This window comes from Lissotriton helveticus, chromosome 6 (genome assembly GCF_964261635.1).
Source record: "Lissotriton helveticus chromosome 6, aLisHel1.1, whole genome shotgun sequence".
Classification (NCBI taxonomy): Eukaryota; Metazoa; Chordata; class Amphibia; order Caudata; family Salamandridae; genus Lissotriton; species Lissotriton helveticus.
Window position 1 is genome coordinate 676,505,570 of NC_136067.1, and position 22,439 is coordinate 676,528,008.

The 22,439-nt window shown below is 44.4% G+C and overlaps 1 protein-coding gene across 2 annotated transcripts in view; it reads left to right on the forward strand.

The window, feature by feature from the left end:
- The window catches only part of DOP1A (DOP1 leucine zipper like protein A), a 1,012,538-nt gene that overhangs the window by 585,070 nt on the left and 405,029 nt on the right, over positions 1–22,439 (forward strand). For both annotated transcript variants that reach the window (XM_078648131.1, XM_078648132.1), the window contains one exon: positions 21,095–21,274. In XM_078648131.1, the coding sequence (XP_078504257.1) occupies positions 21,095–21,274 (180 nt within the window). The remainder of the gene's footprint in view (positions 1–21,094; positions 21,275–22,439) is intronic.

The window sequence follows — 22,439 nt, forward strand, 5'->3', positions numbered from 1 at the left end:
TTACTACGATTAACTATTCTCTTCCATCTACTATTTCTTTTGAAATCATAAATTACCTTGTTTAGCTTCCGAATTCTATTGATTGTCAAAATAAATAACTTACGTTTAATTTCAAATGCCTGATCAATAACTTTCTCAACAATTTTTTTTCTCTTATAAAAAACCACTTTCTGCTGACCTTTCTTAATATTTTTTAACAAATTCCCAATTATCCTGTTGCGGAACATTCGTTTACGAATATCCCTAAACTCTTGTTTCCTTCTACTTTCATGCATAGAGTTATCTCTTACTCTAGCAGTAACATTTCTCATTGGCCTTTCCTTACCATTTGAATTCTGTCTCCTTTTCTGGACTGAAACATTTTCTGTAGTAATATTTTTTTTACTACACATATTTCTTATGACTGTTTTTCGACTCTTACCCGGTGCTTTCTTGGTGACTTGACAAATCTTTTTGTTAGAGGACTGCTGCATTCTTCCATGGTCCTGCTGTCTTTGACGTTTTGCAGCCTTTCTTACTCTTTCTTTGCTAGGCATCCTAAAATCTTGAAATAATCTGCAGTTGAATCTGTGGTAAAATATAATAAAAAATGTTATTAACCACTATTACCCAACAGTAAATTAATAACAGTCATCAAAAACTTAACACACTACTTAAGTATATAATATACTGAAGCCTATCTCCAATTTTTCACTGAACAGGACTCATCTCTTCTTAACCTTGGATAAACCTCACCTACTCTGTGTCCCCTGCACATAATTAAATGTAAAGGGGCAGATTTATATTAACTAGCACATCCCCAGGGATGCACCAGTTAACGTGCACCGCTGCTCTGCCACCCACGGTGTGCCGCATTTACAATCAGATAGGACAAAGCTACATCAAAACCCTGCGCCTGCTTGAAGCAGGCATAGATCTTGACGCAGGTAGGCTGAAAGCTAAAGCAACAACTAAGTATCGTGTGCAGAAGTTACAAAAAAGGAAAAATGGCGTTTAAACCAGTAATGAGCCCATGCTAACGTAACACAGTGTAAAAATATCCAGGATCTACATCAGTTTGGGGTTCACGAACCTGGCAGGTACAAGGCACTGAGGCTTTCCACCGTGCATGTCTCATCCCAAATCATATGTTGTTTGTGAATGAAACAATTTCCCAGACCAAATGCTTTGGATTGGCTACTTCTAAAAAATTAAACACCCCTACTATCCCGGAGTTAGAGGAATATGATGGTTGGAGTAATTTTACTCGTTGTCCATTAAAGATTTACAGGCCCTACTCCGTAATTCTTCCTTTAACATTTCCAGTATAAATCCAAAAGGTTCACTGCTTTGGCAACGTGCCTTATCCACGGTTTAATAACGCTGCCTTTTGCTTTATATAAGTTTTCAAATTGTATGAAATATATACCAATAGGTCGTTATTAACCTTTAGGTAGTGGTTTTCTTCATGAGGTCTGGTCGCTTCCATACACATACAGATTTTCAAAGATGATCAAGACCTTTATCTGAATGGAGAGGAATGCACTGAGACGCCAGATCATTCACTAATGTGTAGGCACATACAGTTACACGGTTCATGCAACAAACACCGACCAAATATGGCTTGCGTGTTGCAAGGCACGCCAGTTCCTGCTATCATCCCCACGTTCAAGTTCTTGGAAAATGGTAGTTATTTGATGCTCAATAATGAAGATTGTTCTGGGTTAATTAAAAGTATTCATTTTATCGTAACAGTAAATGAACGGGTTATTTGCTGCAGAAATGTTCTATTTCCTCCCACACATGAACATAGGGAGTTTTCAATCTGGCCACAAATACCAACCTTGGGAGCACATTTCAACAGCATGGCAAGAATAAGAGCTCTTTTGTCTCAGAGAGAGGTGGCCTTGAGTTCGGCCCGTGAAACTTTCGTGCTTCACATAGCGAACACCCGTACAGAGCTGCAGACCCTTTTAAATACAGATTCGACTTTGCATTTCAGCAAGATTACCCATTCATTTCCATGCAGCAGGAGGCCCATAGGAATGAAGGTGCAATTTGCGATTAGCAATTACCTCATCGCAAATTACGAATTTTTCCGACGGTGCAGGGGTGTCTCAAGAACACCCTGCTGCACCCCTGAAAAAAAAATTTGGGGTCATATGGCGCACATAAATTTTGAAAACATTCCTTTACCTCAAAAACGATTTTCAACTCATAATTTGAAAACACTGCACATCGGGAAATGACTTAAAATGTCCTTAAGACACATAAAAGCATTTTTTGATTGCCTTTGCAGCATGTTTCAGTCACCTTTAACATGCCTATGTAACGGAAACATTCAAAATCTAAATTTGCCATGCACAGGTGGGAGCATATTTACAAGCAATTTGCTCCACAGACAAACTTCTTACATTGAAATGGGAAAAATAACATCAGAGACTCTCAATTACCTTATAAAGAAGCAGACACCATTATGTCCTTCTCATCAATATTAAAACCATTGCTTTTTCTCAAAAACGATTTACAAGTCATAATTTGAAAACACTCCACAGCTCCTATGCACATAAAAGCCCTGTCAGTACTAATACTTCACATTTTCTCCAATTACAATTTCTCAAAGAAACAAAATCTATTTGTGAAACACTTGAGACAAAGCAACATTTGAAAAACACAACTTTCTTCATAATTTTCTCCTTAAAGCACACTATTTTCTATCTAAATTAAAGAAATTTTTTCTCACCTTAGCAAATACTTTGAGTTTCAAAACAGTCTCAGAAACACACCAATTTGTCTTCAGCAGAGCAAAAGGTATGCACTCCAGAGTCTGCAGCTATCAAAAGCACAGAAATGCTGTAATTCCTCACACAGATCTCTCATGTCACCCAATCAAAACTCTTCCCTCACTTTTTTTCAAAGCAAAACCCTTCCCCCCTCTGCCCCCTCTCTGCTTTTTCTGCATAGCAACCACCTCTTGCAAGACCTCTCACACAACAATGTTGCAATTGAACTCTGAACTCTCAGTGCACCTGCATATCCAAAGCATTCTTTCATTTAATGATTTTTTCTTCGCCACTCAAAATACATCTTTCAACGAACTCATCCATGCACACTAACTTTCTGTTTTGAACAATCAAAATCCACCAATCACTCTTACTGCTTCATTAACACAGAAACTCCTCAGTTTTTTTCATTTTACACTCTCATTTTTTCAACTGCCATTTCATTGCCACACTTCATCTGACTGCAGGAGAACCTTCTCTCGCCATGTTTTCTGTCTGGATTGTTGGACATAGCTACATCTATTGGGCTCAAAGGTACGCTGAAAACAGGAATTTACCTAACCTCAATTTACAAGATGTGGAAATTAAGTGGTTTGGCCACAGAGGATTAAAATGTCACCAATTGATACCATTGGTGAAAACCTTTATGCATTTGCCAAAACCTGACCTGTTAATTGTGCACTGTGGAGGTAATGATTTGGGCACTTTGACTGGGGTAGGTCTGGAAATGCTTTTAAAGGACACCTTTGAGCAATTGATGGCACTTTTTCCTCAGACTGCCTTGGTATATTCAAATATATGCCAAAGACAGAAATGGAGGTGGTCGAACCAATTTTGTCCACAAATTGAGAAATCGAGGAAGCATGTAAACAAATCTGTTTCAGCTTACATGAGAGACCATGGAATGGGCTCCCTGTACAACAATAACTTGCGTTACTACATGCAAGATATCTACAGAGCAGATGGAGTTCACTTCTCAGATGAGGGCAACAGAGTTTTCACTCTGAATTTAAGACTGTGCATTGGTACCTACTTATAAGTACCTAAATGTACCATAAACCCAAAAGCTCTTCTCAGAGCTACTCTACATCTGATCACTCACAATTATTATTTTACTCTAACTTTTTTCACAAATTTTCAAGAAAGTACGCTCCCCAGACCGCTTCCCGGTTCGCGAACCGGGCGCACTCCACGCAAAAAAACTAAAAAAACGGTATATATTTTTTTTGCCCTGCGAGACCCTTTCAAAGCCTCCACATCAAACCTAGGGGGTCAGGGAGGATCTACTATGCCCCCTTATGGTCATTTGCCCCTTCGCTTTGGCCTCCTCTTGTCTCTCGATCCTACCGAGAGACAAGATGGCGGCCGCTACGGACTGTTTGGAATGTTTACAGACGCCGAAAAACCAATCAGCTTTGCAAACCTCCGTAACGCGAAAAGTACGAGAAGCGGAGCGCTGTTACAGATATATATCTTTTTTTGAACGTTAATTTCTCAAAATCCACTAGAGCACATATATTGAGACCTAGCAAAGGCACATCGGGCTACCAGTCCCTACAATTTTGCCAAGTTTCGTGCAAATCCATTCAGCCGTTCGATTATTATTATTATTATTTTTTTTGCCCCGCGGGCCCTTTTAAAACCTCCACATCAAACGTAGGGGGTCACCGACGATCTACTATTCCCCCTTATGGTCATTTGCCCCTTCGCTTTGGCCTCCTCTTGTCTCTTGATCCTACCGAGAGACAAGATGGCGGCCGCTACGGACTGTTTGGAATGTTTACAGACGCCGGAGAGCCAATCAGCTTCGCTTCGCAAAGCTCCGTAACGCGAAAAGTACGCGAAGCGGTGCGCTGTTACAGATATATATCTTTTTTTGAACGTTAATTTCTCAAAATCCACTGGAGCACATATATTGAGATCTAGCAAAGGCACATCGGGCTACCAGTCCCTACAATTTTGCCAACTTTCGTGCAAATCCGTTCAGCTGTTCGATTATTATTATTTTTATTTTTTTTTGCCCCGCGGGTCCCTTTTAAAACCTCCACATCAAACCTAGGGGGTGAGCGACAATGTACTATGCCCCCTTATGGTCATTTGCCCCTTCGCTTCGGCCTCCTCTTGTCTCTCGATCCTACCGAGAGACAAGATGGCGGCCGCTACGGACTGTTTGGAATGTTGACAGACGCCGGAGAACCAATCAGCTTCGCTTCACAAAGCTCCGTTGCGCGACAAGTACGCGTCCTGGGCCGCTGCCCGGTCCGCTGTTACAGATATATATATTTTTTTGAACGTTAATTTCTCAAAATCCACTGGAGCACATATATTGAGACCTACAAAAGGCACATCGGGCTACCAGTCCCTACAATTTTGCCAAGTTTCGTGCAAATCCATTCAGCCGTTCGGGCTAAAAGTGAGGCCAACCGCCCTATGGAAAACTCAATGTTAAAAACACGTTTTGGGACCCCCCTTTTTTCTCGGCCCCCCCTTGACGAACCCCCCCCAAATTTTCAAGGGCTACTCAGAAACAAAATGTGCCATTTTCCTGAAAATTTCAGCCAATTCCGTCCACAAACGCCAAAGTTATTAGACATAGAATTTTCAAAAATCCCATAGAGAAAAAATCCTAACTATATATACCTACTGGCGACCGCCAGTAGGTAATATATATATATATATATATATATATATATATATACACACACACCACACCGGTACCCTGGGGGTCACAAAAGTGAAGCAGCAGTCGTACTTGGAATCGAGGACGGGCCCACTTGTGGAGTCCATACAGGACTTGATTGTGTGCTTCCCGGACCACACTTCCCAGAATGCACAGTCTCATTTGAGCCTCCCATCGGTGGGTGTGTTATATATAAAATGGGGAAGTGGGTCGGCGGTTGCGCACACCGCTTCCGTTAAAGCCCCTGAAGAGAAGCATATGGAGCTTCGAAATGCATCGGGCAGATCCCGTACGGAGCGGCGTCTACGAGTGGATCCCCGTCCTCACCTATACATAAACCAAGCTGCTGTTCGCATGCTACTCAAAGGTGGACACCTTCGAGCATTGATATAGATATATATATATATATATAACATTTCTATGGCAAAATAGAAACCCCTCATTTTGTTCCTTTGCAAATTAAATGTTTTAAGTGTTAACACTTTATACCAATCAAGATGACGTCAGGTGTGCCATACTTTTGTCATAAGTAAGACTGTTAGCGCTCTAGTTGTTCTTTAGAACACTCTGGGACATTCTGTCATTGGGCTATAGTTGGGCTACATCTGGCTGATATTTGGGCTACATTTGTTTTTTTTTGTCTCTGGTGGCCATCTTTGGGCTACATTGGGCTACATTTGGGCTGTAACATATATATATCCCAATGTAGCCCAATATATATTTTTTCAAAGTTAATTTTCGTAAAAACCACTGGAGCATATATCTTGAGACATAGCAAAGGCACATCAGGGTACCAGTCCCTACAATTTTGCCAAGTTTGGTGGAAATCCATTCAGCCGTTCGGGCTAAAAGTGAGTCCAACCGCCCTATGGAAATTAACATGGGGAAAACACATTTTGGGACCCCCTTTTATCTCGGCCCCCTCTTGACGGATCCCCCCGAAACTTTCAGGGAAGGAGCGGAGCGCAGCGAGGCAAAGTTAAGGAAAATTAGAGGCAGATCCCTCATTCGGCGCCAAAGTTATTCCCAATAGAATGTTGCGGATTTCCTATGGAAAACGATCCTAACTATAACTACCTACTGGCGACCGCCAGTAGGTAATATATATATATATATATATATATATATATATATATATATATATATATATATATATATATATATATATATATATATATATATATATAAATTAATATTAATTAATATTAATATTACCTACTGGCGGTCGCCAGTAGGTAGTCATAGTTAGAACCTAGTTTCCATAGGAAGAGCATTTTTTGGTTTGCTAATAACTTTGGCGTTGTTTGGCGAATCTTTGCAAAATTCTCCCAATTTTTTTTTCATCTAGGTTAGCCCCTATCCTGAAAGTTTGGGGGTGATTCATCATGCAGGGGCTGAGAAAAAATGGGGGGTCCCTAAAAGTGCTTTCTCCATGTTAATTTCTATAGGAAACTTTAGCCAAGGCTACAGCCCGATCTGCTGAACAGAATTACACCAACTTTTGCAAAACATTTTCGCTTGGTTCAGCAAGCGACCTTTTTAAAAACGGGGTAAATCCGTTTAGTAGTTGCTGAGAAATAAAAAAAATAAAAATATTGATTTCTAGAGGCGCGGTGGATCCGCGGACCCTCCTGACCACTAGCTGTAATCTAATTGGCTGTCAACACTCCAAACCAGGAAGTGTTGACAGTACTGAGTCACAAGAAAACAGTGAAACAAACGCAAAAAACAAGAAAAGGGGGTAGCGTAGAAACACCCTGACCCCCTAGGCCTGCTCCGGGGGTCCCACAAGGACCCAGAAAAAACAATGTATACACCTACAGTCTCATGCATGTGTGCACAATGTATGTAGAATAGCCCTTATTTCTCTCTAAACTAACAAATATGTGTTAACCTCAGGGAAAAGACATCCCTTAAGGATAAGACCCCTCACTCACCCGAGGGTGACATGCTTCATCATATGGGTCCTCCTTACCAGTTTGGAAAGCCTAGTCAACACTGGGAGCTACTACTTCAAGGTGTAAGGAAGGAGCTCAGAGATGTTTTGAGTTACTAGGGAATAGGATGGTAATCCCATATGTGTGATGATGGGTAGTAGTGAGGTTTGCAGCGCTGTGTGAAGGAAAGGTGTGAATTAAAACTGCCTAGCTAGAATCACCAATTGACTTTATTAATGTGTTCTACCTGACAGGATTAACATGTAACAGCACAGTGGTATGGATATAGAACCACTGTCACTAATAGGTCGACATGTTTCAGCCTGTTGATCAATTCATGTATCAGCGGCTTTCTTCAGGACCAGATATTAACATGGCTGCTGCAATTGTGAGAAATAATAATAAAATGTAATACACCACCAGTAATCCTGCTCATTTCTTTTGTGTGTGTCAGGTCATACTCTGAGTATCTATGGAAAAAACAAAATGCAGGGGCGGTTATAAAAGAAAAGAGAGAGTAAAGTAAAGGGCAGTTCAAACAACAGTAATTTGATCACATGACAAACTGTGCATTGTGCTCTGTCACTATGTCACAATTTAATGTTTTCTTATAACTATTTATAAGCATAATGGAATTACCCACAATTGTTGGATAGCCCAGCCTCACCTCTACCTGTCAGGCTGCTCAGGAGGGAGGCCCCGCGCTGCGGGAAAAGACACAAACCAGTGCAGACATTAGTTTCTGATTACACTGCCTTATGTCTGAAAAAACTAATTTCTCTGTTAAGCAGAGGGATATAAACACGACTAGATATAGAAAGAGTCAAGGCCTGTATGTACATTCAGGGCAGTTTATCTTATAGGGAATGGAAATATTCTTAAGTTGATATTTTGTCAATATTTTCATCACTTCCAAAACTGTGAAAGTTTTAGTCTTAGTCACGGAATAGTAGGCATTAAACAAAAGTTTACACTACCTAGATAGACAATGTACTAAAACCCATGTTCTCAAGAAAACACAGTTCTCAAAAAGCAGACATTCCCGAGCTTGGTGGCTTACCTATCCGTCGTTACCTCTTCGCGGAAATGAGCTTGCCCCGGGAGGTACCGAGCGGAAGGTCTGTTCGTGTTTAAATAGTCAGTGCCTTAATTGTTTACCGCTGTGCCGAAAGACGGGTCCTACTGGTTATAGCCGTCTATTTCATTGCCTACGCGGCTCTTAGTTATTGCGCATGCGCGGGCGTGTGACGCTGCCTTCTAGCGCATGCGCTACTCATTCGATGTTGCCACTACTTCCCTCGCTTCTGCGCTCAGGATCTTTCGTTATTTCACAATAAAGCGCACTGAGATTAACTACTTTTAGGGAAAATTTACAATATAACGAAGGTAGCGCGGACATCTACCCTCTGAGGCTAGAAAAAGGGGACCTATATAGGAGGTTTTATAACCATATTCAGAGTCAAGAAAACCTCCAGAATTATAAAAGACGCGCGTGTCTACCTGTTGCGTGGTAGTTATGAGACCCTTTTTAAATGATTATGGATACGTCATATAGGAGGTAATAATTCGCTTAGCTTCACCAGTAAGTGTACGGGGTGATAACACAGAGATCGCGAGGTATACCCATAACTATGTGTCCCAAGAATTGTCGCGTTATGTCCAAGGGGCATCATTCATTATTCTTGGTAACATTTTTAGATGATAAATGAATTTTTAGATGATAAATGTATTTTTTATGCAGTGTTCGTAGTTTGTCAAGAATCACTGAGCCTATGACACACTGAGGTCTTAAGTTCTCTTTGATAGGCTGGTGCAGACATTCTCCTCATTCTGCTACCCTCATCTACTCAGTTTTATCTACACTTGTCCAAATTGACAATGATATCCATTATATCCTATTTTGATCTTATGGGCACGTAAAAGGGCTCTTTCAGATTAGGGTCCAGGGTATTTCATCGTTTAAACCTTTTGTATCTGTATATACCCACTGTTGTTCTTTACGGAACAATAATTTTGAGGGGTCTGTCAAATGTGGTGGGATCCAAGGTTTTTCTAACACCACCCATTTTAAGTCATTTTCGGTATGGCCTTTATCTAGAAAATGGTGGTCAGTTTTGTTGACCGTTTACCACATCTAATAGTGCTCTTATGTTCTTGAATGCGTATCTTAATTTTTCTAGTGGTCATACCCACATAGCGAAGCTGACAAGGGCACCAGATGAGATAAATCAAGCATTCGCTATTACAATTGGTATGTTTCTCAATTTTCCAAGGACGTGAAGTTCTGATGTCAAGCTCTAAGGTTTTTTCTGTTTGTGGGCAGACTGTACAGGTACCACAAGGAAAGTGGCCTACCACTGGGGGCAAGTTCCACAATGTCGTCTGAGCTCCAATGTTACTGACATTTTGTGGGCGAGTATGGACTAATTTGTCTCGCAGGTTGGCACTACGTTTGTATGCAAACAAAGGTCGAGGCAGTTCATTATTTGCTAAAGTCAGGATAGGCCAGTGTTTGTTAATACTTTTTTAAACAGAGTTTGAGAAGCTGGAAAAGGTATTTACAAATGTCATTCTTTGGTTAGGTTCTTTGTGTGTTCTCTGTTCTAATAAAGATTCACTGTTTTTATTGGCCGCTCTTTTCTTTGAGTTCCGAATGATGTGATCTGGATATTTCTTCACTTTAAGATCTTTTGATAGTCCCTTCGCATGTTCCTTGTACAGCTCTAAGTTTGTATAATTACGTCTTATGCGTAAAAACTGACCAAACGGTAAGTTCTCATGCAGAGCTCGTGGATGGTAGCTCTGAAAAGGCAATAACGAATTACACGAGGTAGGCTTACGGTATAATTCTGTTATCAATTCTCCATTCATTGGTTGAATCAATAGGTCCAAAAATGGAAGCTTGGTTATGGAGAAATCCAGAGTGAAGCGTAAAAAGTAATTTTGGTTGTTAATCCATTCATGGAACATGTTCAGGGTTTTTTCATCTCCTCGCCAAATGACAAAAATGTCATCTATGTACCTTTTCCAGGTACGTAGATGGCTGAAGAACGGATTACCTGGTGTTAATATTGTCTCCTGTTCTACTTTATGGACATACAAATTAGCCAAGCTAGGGGCACAAATGCTGCCCATACAAGTGCCTGATATTTGGAGGTACAGTAGGTCCTCAAATCTGAAAAAGTTCTCTTTTAGTACCATCCTTGCGCAAAACATCACAAAGTCAATGGGTGTGATACTCTCCCACGTTGAGTTTTCTAGCATCCCTCTTATGGTGGTTAATGTCTCCTCTTGTGGAATGCACGTATAGAGAGATTCCACATCGAAGGATACCAGACAGTCCTTATCGGTATCGAATGCAAGTTGTTGAATATCCGTTAAGAGATGCTTGGTATCCTGGATGAATGTGGGCATCTTGGACACCATTGGGCGTAGAAAAACATCCACAAAGCTGGATAGAGGCTCTAGTAAGGAGCCGATCCCCGAAATAATCGGTCTACCCGGTGGTGGTCTAGTGGGTTTGTGGATTTTGGGTAGCACATTAAAGTAGGGTATTATCGGTGTAGTAGCTACCAGATATTGTGCTTCGTGGTCCGTGATCCATTTCTTTTCTTTGGCTTCTTCCACCTTTTTACTGATCTCGTTCTTCAGACGTGTTGTAGGGTCTTGTTGTAACCTTCGATATGATTTAGGGTCATTCAGTTGACGTAAGCATTCTAATCTGTATGTCTCTAAGTTGAGGAGCACCACCCCTCCCCCTTTATCAGCGGGTTTGATTAGCCAGATTTTTTAGAGATGTTTTCTCAATTCTTGTAAGATTTTGAAATTGACTCGGGCTATTACTCGTGATATGTTCGAAGTCATAGAGTACTGCTTCCTCAAAGGCGATGATACGTGCCGGGACCAGATGTGTTGGAGGGTTGAAAGTAGATTTTGGACGTAGTCCTGTGTTAGTAGGGCTCATCTCTCCTGATTCCTTATCTTTAAAGAATGCATTGAGGCAAATCTTTCTGAAAAAAGACGCCAATTCCTGACGTGTATGGAAGGCATCTCCTCTAAAAGTCGGCACATATCCAAGACCTTTTTCCAAGACTTGGAGCTCAGATTCACTCAGAACATAGGAACTGAGATTGACTATCATTTGTTTATGCCGCTCGTTGTTGCCGTCCCTGAAGGTTGGGTCGTCATTGTTGTTGCCATTGGTGAGTTCCAACTCACTCTTGTTTTTGGCGCTCTTCTTCTTCCCCTTTGGTTGGTGGGGCCAAACCCTATAAAAGGTTGTTGTGACATCATCTGGTTGTAAGGGGGATAAGGGAAAAACTTGGGTTGGTGTAGATTTCCAGGTGTTAAACCGAACGGTGCAGGTGGCCACCATGGGTTAGGTCCTTGCCCATAACCATTTCCCCTCCTCGGGCCTCTGCCTCTTCCTCGTCCTCGTCCTCGTCGATTGGTAGATCTACCAGTTTGTCCTCCATAAGTCATATTGTTGTCATTGCTGGAATCTTCCTCACTTGACGATGTGGAATAGTTGGAACCATATCTGCCACCTCTTCGATTCGTCTGTGGTGCGACATATTCATCGCTTGTGTATGGATACACTTTGTCCATAGCGAATTTATCTACGTCCTTTTTAAATTTAGCGATTTTTGTGGCTAGGATTGAGTCCTTAAATTCTGAGTTGTTTTTATTTGTATCCTCAGCTTTTTTTTTTAAAGTTTCCTCAGCTTGTTTTTTGTCAGTCTGTTTTTTGGAAACTATATTCACAATTACAGATTTGATACTAGCTTCTAACGTCTGAGTTTTACAAGGACCCCCATGGCCACAAATATCATTTTTTTTTTAAACGTCCGAATTCACGCTGGGGTGTAAAAAGGGGTGTGATCTCTGACCGACCCTCTGCAACGCAGCTCCCTGGCGCATACTGGTGGTACCTGGTGGGCAAGTTGGCCCCCAGGTACCCTCAGGATTCAAGGGGACTTAATCCCCTAACGTAAAATGCGCTACAGGGCGCATTTGCACACTTGTCACATAAGGCCCCACCCCCTCCCTGCACCACTGTGCAAACGCGCCCCGTGGCCCGTTTTAAGTTGGGGGATTAAGTCCCCTTGAATCCTGAGGGTCCCTGGGGGCCAACTAGCCCACCAGGTACCTCTAGTAAGCGCCAGGGAGCTGCCTTGCAGAGAGGTGGTCCAAGGCCACGCCCCCTTTTTACTCCACTCTGCAACGCAGCTCTTTGGTGCTTACTGGAGGTCGCTGGTGGGCTAGTTGGCCCCCAGGGACCCTCAGGGCTCAAGGGGACTTAATCCCTCAATTTACAACGCACCAGGTGGTGCGTTTGCACAGTGGTGCAGGGAGGGGGCGTGACCTGATGTGACAAGTGTGCAAACGCCCCCTGTGGCACGTTTTAAGTAGGGGAATTAAGTCCCCTTGAATCCTGAGGGTCCCTTACGGCCAACTAGCCCACCAGGTACGTCCAGTAAGCGCCTCGGAGTTGCGTTGCAGAGATCTGTAAAAAGGGACGTGGCCTCGGACCACTTCTCTGCAACGCAGCTCTGTGGCGCTTACTGGAGGTACATGGTGGGCTAGTTGGCCCCCAGGGACCCTCAGGATTCAAGGGGAATTCATCCCCCAAGTTAAAACCCGCCAGGGGGTGCGTTTGCACAGTGGTGAAGGGAGGCGGCGGGCCGATGGGACATGTGTGTACTTATGCAATCACTCCACCAAAGGCCAAGCACTTATAAATTCCCCATGTTCTCTTCTTGCAGCACTCTAATCATCCAGTCACTACCCATGCACTCATGCAGTGACCCATGCACTAACTAATGCACTACTACAATACCCTGACCCATACCCATGCAGTCCAGCCATTGCCCTGTCACTACCCATGCACTCCTCCAATCACCCAGCGAGCACCATGTACTTATCCAATCACTCAGCCAATACCCAGGCACTTATAAATTCACCATGCACTCTCCTTTCAGTACTCTAATCTTCTAGTCAGTACCCATGTACTCATGGAGTGACCCATGCACTAACAAACCCACTGCTACAATCACCTGTGCACTACCCATGAAGACCTCTAACCACCCTCACAGTACTGATTCACTCCTCCAATTACCCAGGTTGTACCCATGCACTCCAGAAATCCCTCTGTCACTACCCATGCACTCCTCCAATCACCCATCCAGCATCATGTACTTATCCAATCACTCCGCCAAAACCCAAGCAGTTATAGAATTACCTTGCACTGTCCTTGCAGCACTCTAATCATCCAGTCACTACCCATGTACTCATGCAATGACCCAGGCACTAACTCATCGCAAATAAAGAGGAGGTCATGCTCGTTACAGGGGTACCCTAACACATAGTGTTCCCTAGTGTATGTAGGTGTTTTCACTGTATCCTAAGTGTCTTTTAGCATAGCACTGGCTCTGGTCCTGGTCAGAGTCAGTTACCACCAGTACCCGTCACTAAAAAGTTGGGGGCACAGGAGGACTTTCTGCTCCTCTGTTGTTTTTTTCTGCTCATCTCTTGCTTCTTCCTGCACTTTTCTTCGTCTTTCTAGACTTCTGTTGCCTCTTTCTACATTTGTCTTGCTTCTTGCTGCGCTTTTCTTCCTCTTTCTTCACATCTCCTAACTTTGTAGGCATAATTAGAAATTAGCATTTAAAAAACCATTGAACTCCACTTAAAAAACCATAGGTTTCAGGCACGTTATAGTTAGAAATTAGCATTTAAAAAATCATTGAAATTCACTGAACAAACCATAGGTTTCAGGCACGTTCTAGTTAGAAATTAGCATTTATAAAACCTTGGAAATTCACAGAAAAAAACATAGGTTTCAGGGACGTTACAGTTAGTTGGACATTTCACTCGTACAAAACCATAGAAATTCCCCCGTTATAGTTAGTTCAGCTAACTATAACTCGCGCCCCCGCGATGCACTGCTGATGAAGTCACATATTACATTATTCATGACATGGTCAGTGACATCACTGATTAAATCACTGATGACATCATCGTCAAAATCTGATGCACCTCCTATGATACACCCACTGTAAAATACAGACTACCATTTTCAAAACCATTGACACACCGATACCAGTTACTACATACGCACTCACTGATTACTAGGTCTACACACACATCCACTCATTCACCCATACAATCACTTATACATACAATCACTCAGCAATACAACACTATCATATTGGAGCCATTCGTGCCAGTTTGACCGCCACCGAAAGAGAAGCTCGCCGCAAACCAGGCCTCTGTTTATACTGCGGCAAGAAGGGGCACTATGTACGAGAATGCCCGGCCAAACCAGAGAACAGCCGATTCAGGGCGAACAGAACCGTGAATGCAGCAGTCGACGTCCCGGCGGAAAACTAACGGACTCCCAGAATAGCGAAGGGGCCTCTCGGAGTCAATTATGCATCCCTTCTTTATCACGTCTTACTCGGGTACGCCAGCAGCACCTATATATCACCGTTCATGTCTCCGTGGATACACGGTGGATTCGGGTAGAAGCCATTGTCGATTCAGGGGCCACAGGACTCTTCATGGATGAAGAGGAGGCTCTGCGATTGGGCATCACCCTCATACCCAAAGAAACTCCGGAGGAGGTGTATGCAGTGGATGGGAGGAGGTTGGTAACTGGACCTATCGGACATCATACAGGGGTGATACCCGTGAAATTCGGGGAACAGCACGAAGCGGGGATAGACTTCAGTATCATCCGAGTGCCACAATACGGGGTCATACTGGGTCTACCATGGCTCGAAAAACACAACCCTTCCATCGATTGGGTGTCGCACACTGTTGTGATGACGTCTCCGCATTGTCTTCAGCATTGTGGGGTGCAGACGGGTTCTGCTACCGGTCAAGGGCTGGTTCACAGAGTAGCCACGGCGGCGGAGAAAGCGGTTGTCCTGCCTGGGGTATACCGGGATTACAAGGACGTCTTTGAAGACGTGCGAGCTGAGGTCCTTCCTCCACACAGGATTTACGACTGCCAAATCGACTTGGTTCCAGGTGCTTGTGTACCCTGTGGCAGGCTATACGCTCTGACGGAGCCGGAGAACATCCATCTCCATTCCTACATCGACAAGCTCCTGGGGTTGGGATTCATCAGACCCTCCAAATCCCCGGCAGCATTGACCCTTTTCTTCATCCCTAAGGCCAATGGTGAATTGAGGGCTTGTGTGGACTTCAGGGCTTTGAACGCTATCACCGTGAAGAACCGGTACCTCTTGCCACTCATAAGCGTCTTGCTGGAACAAGTAAAGAAAGCCAAGGTCTACACAAAGCTCGACCTCAAAGGGGCATACCATCTCGTGCGCATGAGGGACGGCGACGAGTGGAAGACGGCGTTTAAGACCAGATTCGGCCTCTTCGAGTACCTCGTCATGCCGTTCGGACTCTGCAATGCCCCTGCGGCCTTCCAGTACTTCTTGAACGAGGTGTTCCGCGACATTCTGGATGTGTACGTGGTAGTCTACATTGACGACATCCTCATCTATTCCAACACGGAGGAGGAACATGTACAACATGTGTCGACGGTACTCCAGAAACTCGTAGAAAACATGCTGTTCTGTAAGCTCAGCAAATGTGACTTCCACGTCACGTTCGTGGAGTTTCTCGGGGTAATGCTGAGCCCGGAGGGACAAGAGATGGCCGAGCGTAAGGTCAGGGCTGTGGAGGAATGGCCTACACCGCAAGGAGTGAAAGACGTACAATGCTTTATTGGGTTCGCCAATTTTTATCGTCGTTTTATCGATGGGTTCTCCGGGCTCGTGGCCCCAATCACACAGCTGTTATGGAAATCACAGTCCTTCACGTGGACTTCGGAGGCGCAGGCCGCCTTCGTGGCGTTGAAGAAGGCGTTTGTTTCGGCACCCATCCTAGCTCATCCCAACCCGGAGTTGCCCTATAGCTTGGAGGCGGATGCATCGGAAGTCGCCGTGGGGGCCATACTGTCACAACGACACCAACACACCGGAGCACTCCATCCAGTGGCCTTCATGTCCAGGAAGCTGAACGACGCAGAAAGAAACTACCACATAGCGGAGAAGGAGCTGTTCGCCATCAAGGATGCCTTCGCGGAATGGAGACACCTGTTAATGGGAGCCAGGCACGTGGTAACCGTGTTCACGGATCACCGCAACCTGCAATTCATGACAGCAGCTAGACACCTATCGCCCAGACAGATGAGGTGGATGCTTTTCTTCTCCGGTTTCCACTTCCACATCGCGTATCGGCCTGGCACAGAAAACAGGAAAGCGGACGAACTCTCTCTTCAATCCTCAGTTGCGGTACCCATGACTGCGCCGGTGCACTCCATCATCCATCCGGATGCAGTGCTAGGGGTGATATAACCTGACACGTTCCTAAGGGGGATCCAGAGGGGGATACGATTGTTTACCTGGAGGAGCTGGCTTCTGAGACACAAAGAATGGCAGGTGAAGGACGGGATACCGGTGAATGGTTGCCGCTTGTTGATACCAAATCCTCGGCTCCGGAAACAAGCCTCCGAATGGTGTCACGTTTCGCCCTGTGCGGGCCACCTTGGGTTCGAGAAGACTGTGGCCAGCCTGGGGAGGCATTTCTGGTGGCCGTCCTTAAGAGCGGAGATGCCTGCGATATCTGTGCTGCCATGAAAACGGATCACAGACGCCCGCAAGGCTTACTGCGGCCTCTTCCTACACCCACCAGACCATGGGAGAACATTTCCCTGGACTTTGTCGTAGGGTTACCGGCAGATCAGGGCTGCACAGCTATTCTCGTCGTGGTGGACTACCTCACCAAGATGGGGCACTTCATAGCCTGTAAACAGGTGCCCTCCGCTGGCCAACTAGCATTGCTTCTACTGAGGTTCGTGGTGCGATTGCACGGTCTACCCAGCCTGATTGTGTCGGACAGGGGGTCCCAGTTTACGGCCCAGTTCTGGAGGACATGGTGTTCTGCGTTGCACGTCACCTCGGCTATGACTACGAGCTACCACCCTCAAACGGACGGCCAGACGGAACGCCTGAACCAGTCCCTCAAACAGTATCTGCGTTGCTTTGTAGATCAGGGGAAGGAGGAGTGGGTGGATCTCCTGTGGCTGGCGGAGATAGAATATAACAATGCCACGCATAGCTCCACCAAGGCATCCCCTTTTTATAGCAACTACGGCCATCACCCCAGGTTCTTGCCCTTTCTACACCCTGTCAGGGACCAGAAGGTGCCGGAGACATCCAAGAGGGTGGCTCACATCAAGGAAACACTAATGATGTCGAAGACATGTTGGGAGGCAGCTAAGGCTGCATACAAAGCCTCGGCGGACACGAAACGGCGGCCTGGGCCTCTGTATGCTGTTGGTGATTACGTCTGGGTGTCCACCAGGAACCTGCGGTTTCACAGACACAGCGTATTTCATCCCCGGTATATCAGACCTTATAGCATCACTCGATGCATCAGCCCTGTGAATATGAAGCTGGGTCTTCCGGGACACATGCGGATCCATCGTTTCCCTGCTGAAGCCAGCAGCCCCTGGTCGGCGTGCGCCGCCCGTGCCTGGGGAGGTGGACGCAGATGTTGAGTATGAAGTGGCTGGCATAAGGGATTCCAAGTGGAGGGGTAGCAAGCTGTGGTACCTCGTGGCTTGGAAAGGGTACGGCCCGGAGGAACAGTCGTGGGAGCCGGCTTCTGGTGTTCATGCCCCTCGCCTGGTGTCTGCGTTCCATAGGAAACATCCTGCCTGCGCGGGCCCCGTGGGTAGGGGTTGATGGGAGGAGGATGTACTGTCAAGAACTCCCGGTCCCCGGCGGCGCAACATGGTACTACCGCGCAGAACGGCAGAGGAGTCCGGAAGTAACAAGCGGATCCAGAACTACCAACACCAGCATGCCTAGCGCGATCAGCGCGTGAACCAGAAACGCCTATATAACGCCTATATAACGCGCACAGGAGCAAGGGATGGCGTCGGATATTGAGATCCTTGCCGGCCTCCTTGTTTCCTTTACAAACCTTGCAGTTTCCTGACGCCGGACCCGCGTTGTCCGCGATCACCAACGGACCCGATTTCTAAGGCTTTCAGTACCGCGACGGAGGTAAGACTGAGCGGCTGCTCGTTTTCCCGTCACTCTAGAGGAGTCTTGGTAGAGTGTTGGTTTCTGCGCTCCCAAGACAGGATAGAGCAGAGACGCACACCACGGAGGTGTTTGCCGCGTCTCTGCTGGGGTTTGGGATTCCGGTGTATCGGAAAGGAATTAGAGGGCGGAGGTGCAGGAACCGCGGTTTACAAAAGATCATCCCCAGGCATGCTGGTTACTGTAGTTTTGCAGGTAAGTTTCATTAATAGCCTATAGTAGGTTATGTGCCTCCATGTCTGCATTTAATCCTTCATTACAATCCTATAGTAGGAAGTGGAAGATAAGCTGCACGGTTGCATATTTTCTGAGAATGTCGCGCTGTTACCTGCAAAACTACAGTAACCAGCATGCCTGGGGACGATCTTTTGTAAACCACGCCCACTGAGGGAGGACTTTTTCAAATAAACCACATTTGAAACAGCAGGTGAGAGTGGTGTGCCTCTGTGTAAACGTCCATGATGAAGGGGCGGTTTTGGCCCCGAAACGCGTCGGACTCAAGTTTTTAATGCTGGGGGAAGGCTGCACAACTGCTCGGGAGCCAAGTATCAGCCATCCGGCTGGGGAATGGGGTGGTGAGCCTTTTCTGAAGCGCTGGAGCGCATTGGTGTAACATATATATATATATATATCTACAGTAATTCTTATTTATTCAGAACACCTCTACTCCACCAACACGTTTCGACCTCAAAGGGCCTTTATCACAGAGTAAATAGGAATTACTCAAGATTTATCAAATGCTGCGTATCCTTGGATTCAAAATGTTTGGGCCACATTGTTCAGCCCTACACCTGCAGTTGTGTGTGCCGAGCAGAACCACGTTGTTGGCAGCATATATATCACTGTAGTTCTGGTTCAGCCCCTCTACCTGGTAACGTTTGACCTGGTGGACGGATTTCCACCAAATTTGTCATTTGCTTGCTTTAGTTAGTTAAGGTCCCGCATAGCAATTTTATGCATATCCATACAGGTGAGAACAAGTTAAAAGGGGTGTGAAAGATGTATTTTACCATTTAGCTCCCACTGAACATTTTTCTTGCATCTACAGCACGAAACTGCTGAATGGATTTACAGTAAACTTGGTATGAAAGTAGAGCATTACTCGAAAGTGTGCTTTTTTGATTTGGTGCAAGTCCGTTCTTTAGTTTTAAAGTGGGTTTTAAAGGGTTAACACTTTTGTATATCTGTGCTGTTTAAAAGTGTGAATCAGGATCTGTGACTACTATCGATCATATTTTGAATTTTTTGACAAATGTGTTTAGCTGAAGAAGAGGTCAGATTTTTTCTGCTGTCTTGAAAATCTTGATTTTGTGCTGAGGAAATAAATCCCCAACCATGGACCTCCCTCAGAAGCAGGTTTTGAAAAGCACAAGTTCCACAGAAGGAAATAAATGAGGAAACTGTTGGATTGTTTACAAATCAAAAAACAATTGTGATCGCACAAGCCACCATTTTAGGTGTTGGATTTTGTAAACGATTCACAACTTTCGAGCTCTGGCAAAATAATACCCCAGGCAAGGAGAGCCACTATGACAAGTGTCTTGCCACATGGTACAGGTGGTAGGACCTTAAGACATGGAAAACACAAGGCTGCTGGTAATGGAGTGAATACATTGTAGGCTGCCTGATAGGAGGAAGTTAGCTGACACAGGATGTTGGGCGTTTGTGCTGGCTGTATGCCAGGCCCTTCAGCCAATCCCCACGGTCTTTGACAGTGCGCTTGGAAATTAGGCACATAATAAAAAAAACAATAAGACATTAGGCACATCATAAAAGAAACAATAAAATTGGGGGAAAAAAACACAGATAAAGTTATGGTTGTGTCTGAAATGTGAGGGCCCACTGGAATTTGCCAGTTATGGTTACCAATGCACATACCATACCATAACTTGTGCGGTCCTCAAAACACCAATTTGGTAATGGTACAAAAACAAAGAAAAGAGCCATCAAGAGAGCAGCGTGGTGGGTTGCGCACATTATGGCATGTGTTGCATGCATTGGTAACAATACCTGGCAAATTTCAGTGGTTTTCTGTGCTTGAACCTAAACCATAACTGACATTTTTAACTGTGGATTTTTTTCAGTGAATATCAGTGTTTTTGTTATGATGCACTTAATTTCCCACCCCAGCACTTTTAGTTGTAAGGCCATTTTTTATGTGCATATAATTTGTGATTCCTGTGGATGGATCTATATAAAAGGTGGCAGGAAAAATGTTTGGTCACCTAAAGTTTGGCATGTCAAATTTCTTGTATGTTAATGTAGGTGGAAAAAAAGTTAAGGGGGAAGATAGGACTTTTGCCGGAAGAAAAAAATACTAAAAGGGTTCTGGATACATCAGGTAGTAGCAGCCCATAATGGTTTTGGGTGAAGGGCCTGGCCAAAGGCAATGTTCTGTGGCAAACCTTCAGCTTTGTGCGGCGTTGGAAGGCTGCTCGCATAACTCCTACTCCTTGAAATTCATTTCTAAACTGGGTAATTAGATCCAGCCTTACTCGCAATGTTTTGATTCTTTATCGTCTTTGTAGAATTGTTACTCTATGTACAATACCCGTGTGTTTTTACATCTCCTTTTACCTTCAGCTTTTAGTGAACATTGACCAAAAGCACTTATCAGAAGCACGTAGCGGAGTCCTGTCAATCCTTCATCTTATCATGACTTCTGTAGCCTTCCTGTGGAGTATCCTTTACCAGACTGATGCTTCTGAATTAGCTGCTGCTGCAGCCGCTACTGCTACAACCGTACATCTTGGATCCTCAAAGGTGAGTGACCCAAAAGTTTACCTTTTTTCAATTCCCCCAATGTTGTGTAAATATTTCTGGAAAATTCTCAAATGATCACTGCTCATTTATGCTAACAAGAATCCAGTACTCTAGACCCAAAATAAATAAATGCACTAGTACATTGAGTACATTCATTGCACATATTTAGGATGCATAGCTCAAGATGGTGGCGGGGCCAGACACGATTATGCACCCAACAGCAGCTCATAACTCCACAATAACACCATGCAGCAGCTCATAACTCCACAATAACACCATGCATGGCTTTTCCGTATTCCACAAACTGCTTCATTGCAGAGTGGAGATTTGGCAGTCATATTACACAAAGACAAGTGGATCTGTAGGGGTGAAATTGTGCAAATAATATCCACAACTGCAACCACGATTTGCATGACACCCATAAAGTCAAATTCGTCCCAAATGATGTTTGTGACTTATTTTATGTTACAGTAGCACTTGTCAAAATGCTGTAAGTATGGTTGTATGGTTTATAGAAGCTCAAAAATAAACCCTGTGTATAAGAGGAGAGAAGGACACTGCTTGTGATTCACCATCCCTTTCTTGCATATAAAACTACGTGCTCCATCTGTCCCAAGTCACTCTGGTCCGTTCTCTAGGTGGAAACAAGTGCTTATATCTCTTTCGGTATAATGGGTACTGAGCTAGATGTGGTGACCTCTGTCTTGCCCGTCACATACTCATGCCTTCTTTCACTTGGGCCATTTAAATGTCCTAATTGCCCTAACACTTTTTAATATTATTAAGATACTAACACAGGAATTACCACTAAGATCAGTTCTTCCTGTATCCATGCTTGAGAGTAAGTTATTTTATATCTCCCATTTCTAAAAGCCACACATCGCTCTCCATTGTACAAAGTCTTTTCAGGCTGCGTGACCTGACCTTTAAGAGAGGGAAAGATGCATCTACAGAACATGACTCTCAAGCTTCCTTTCCGTGGCTTGAAATGCATTCACAGCTAATCTGATGATTTCTCTCAAAATAACAAAAGTTCCTAGATATCTTCAAATCATCAGTCAATCCTGCAATTCATTCAGCTTACAATATGCTCACCCGTTTGTTTGTAGGCTTTTTCTTGGAAATCTTTAGGCCATGGATGATTGAGAACTTCTCCAGCAGTGGA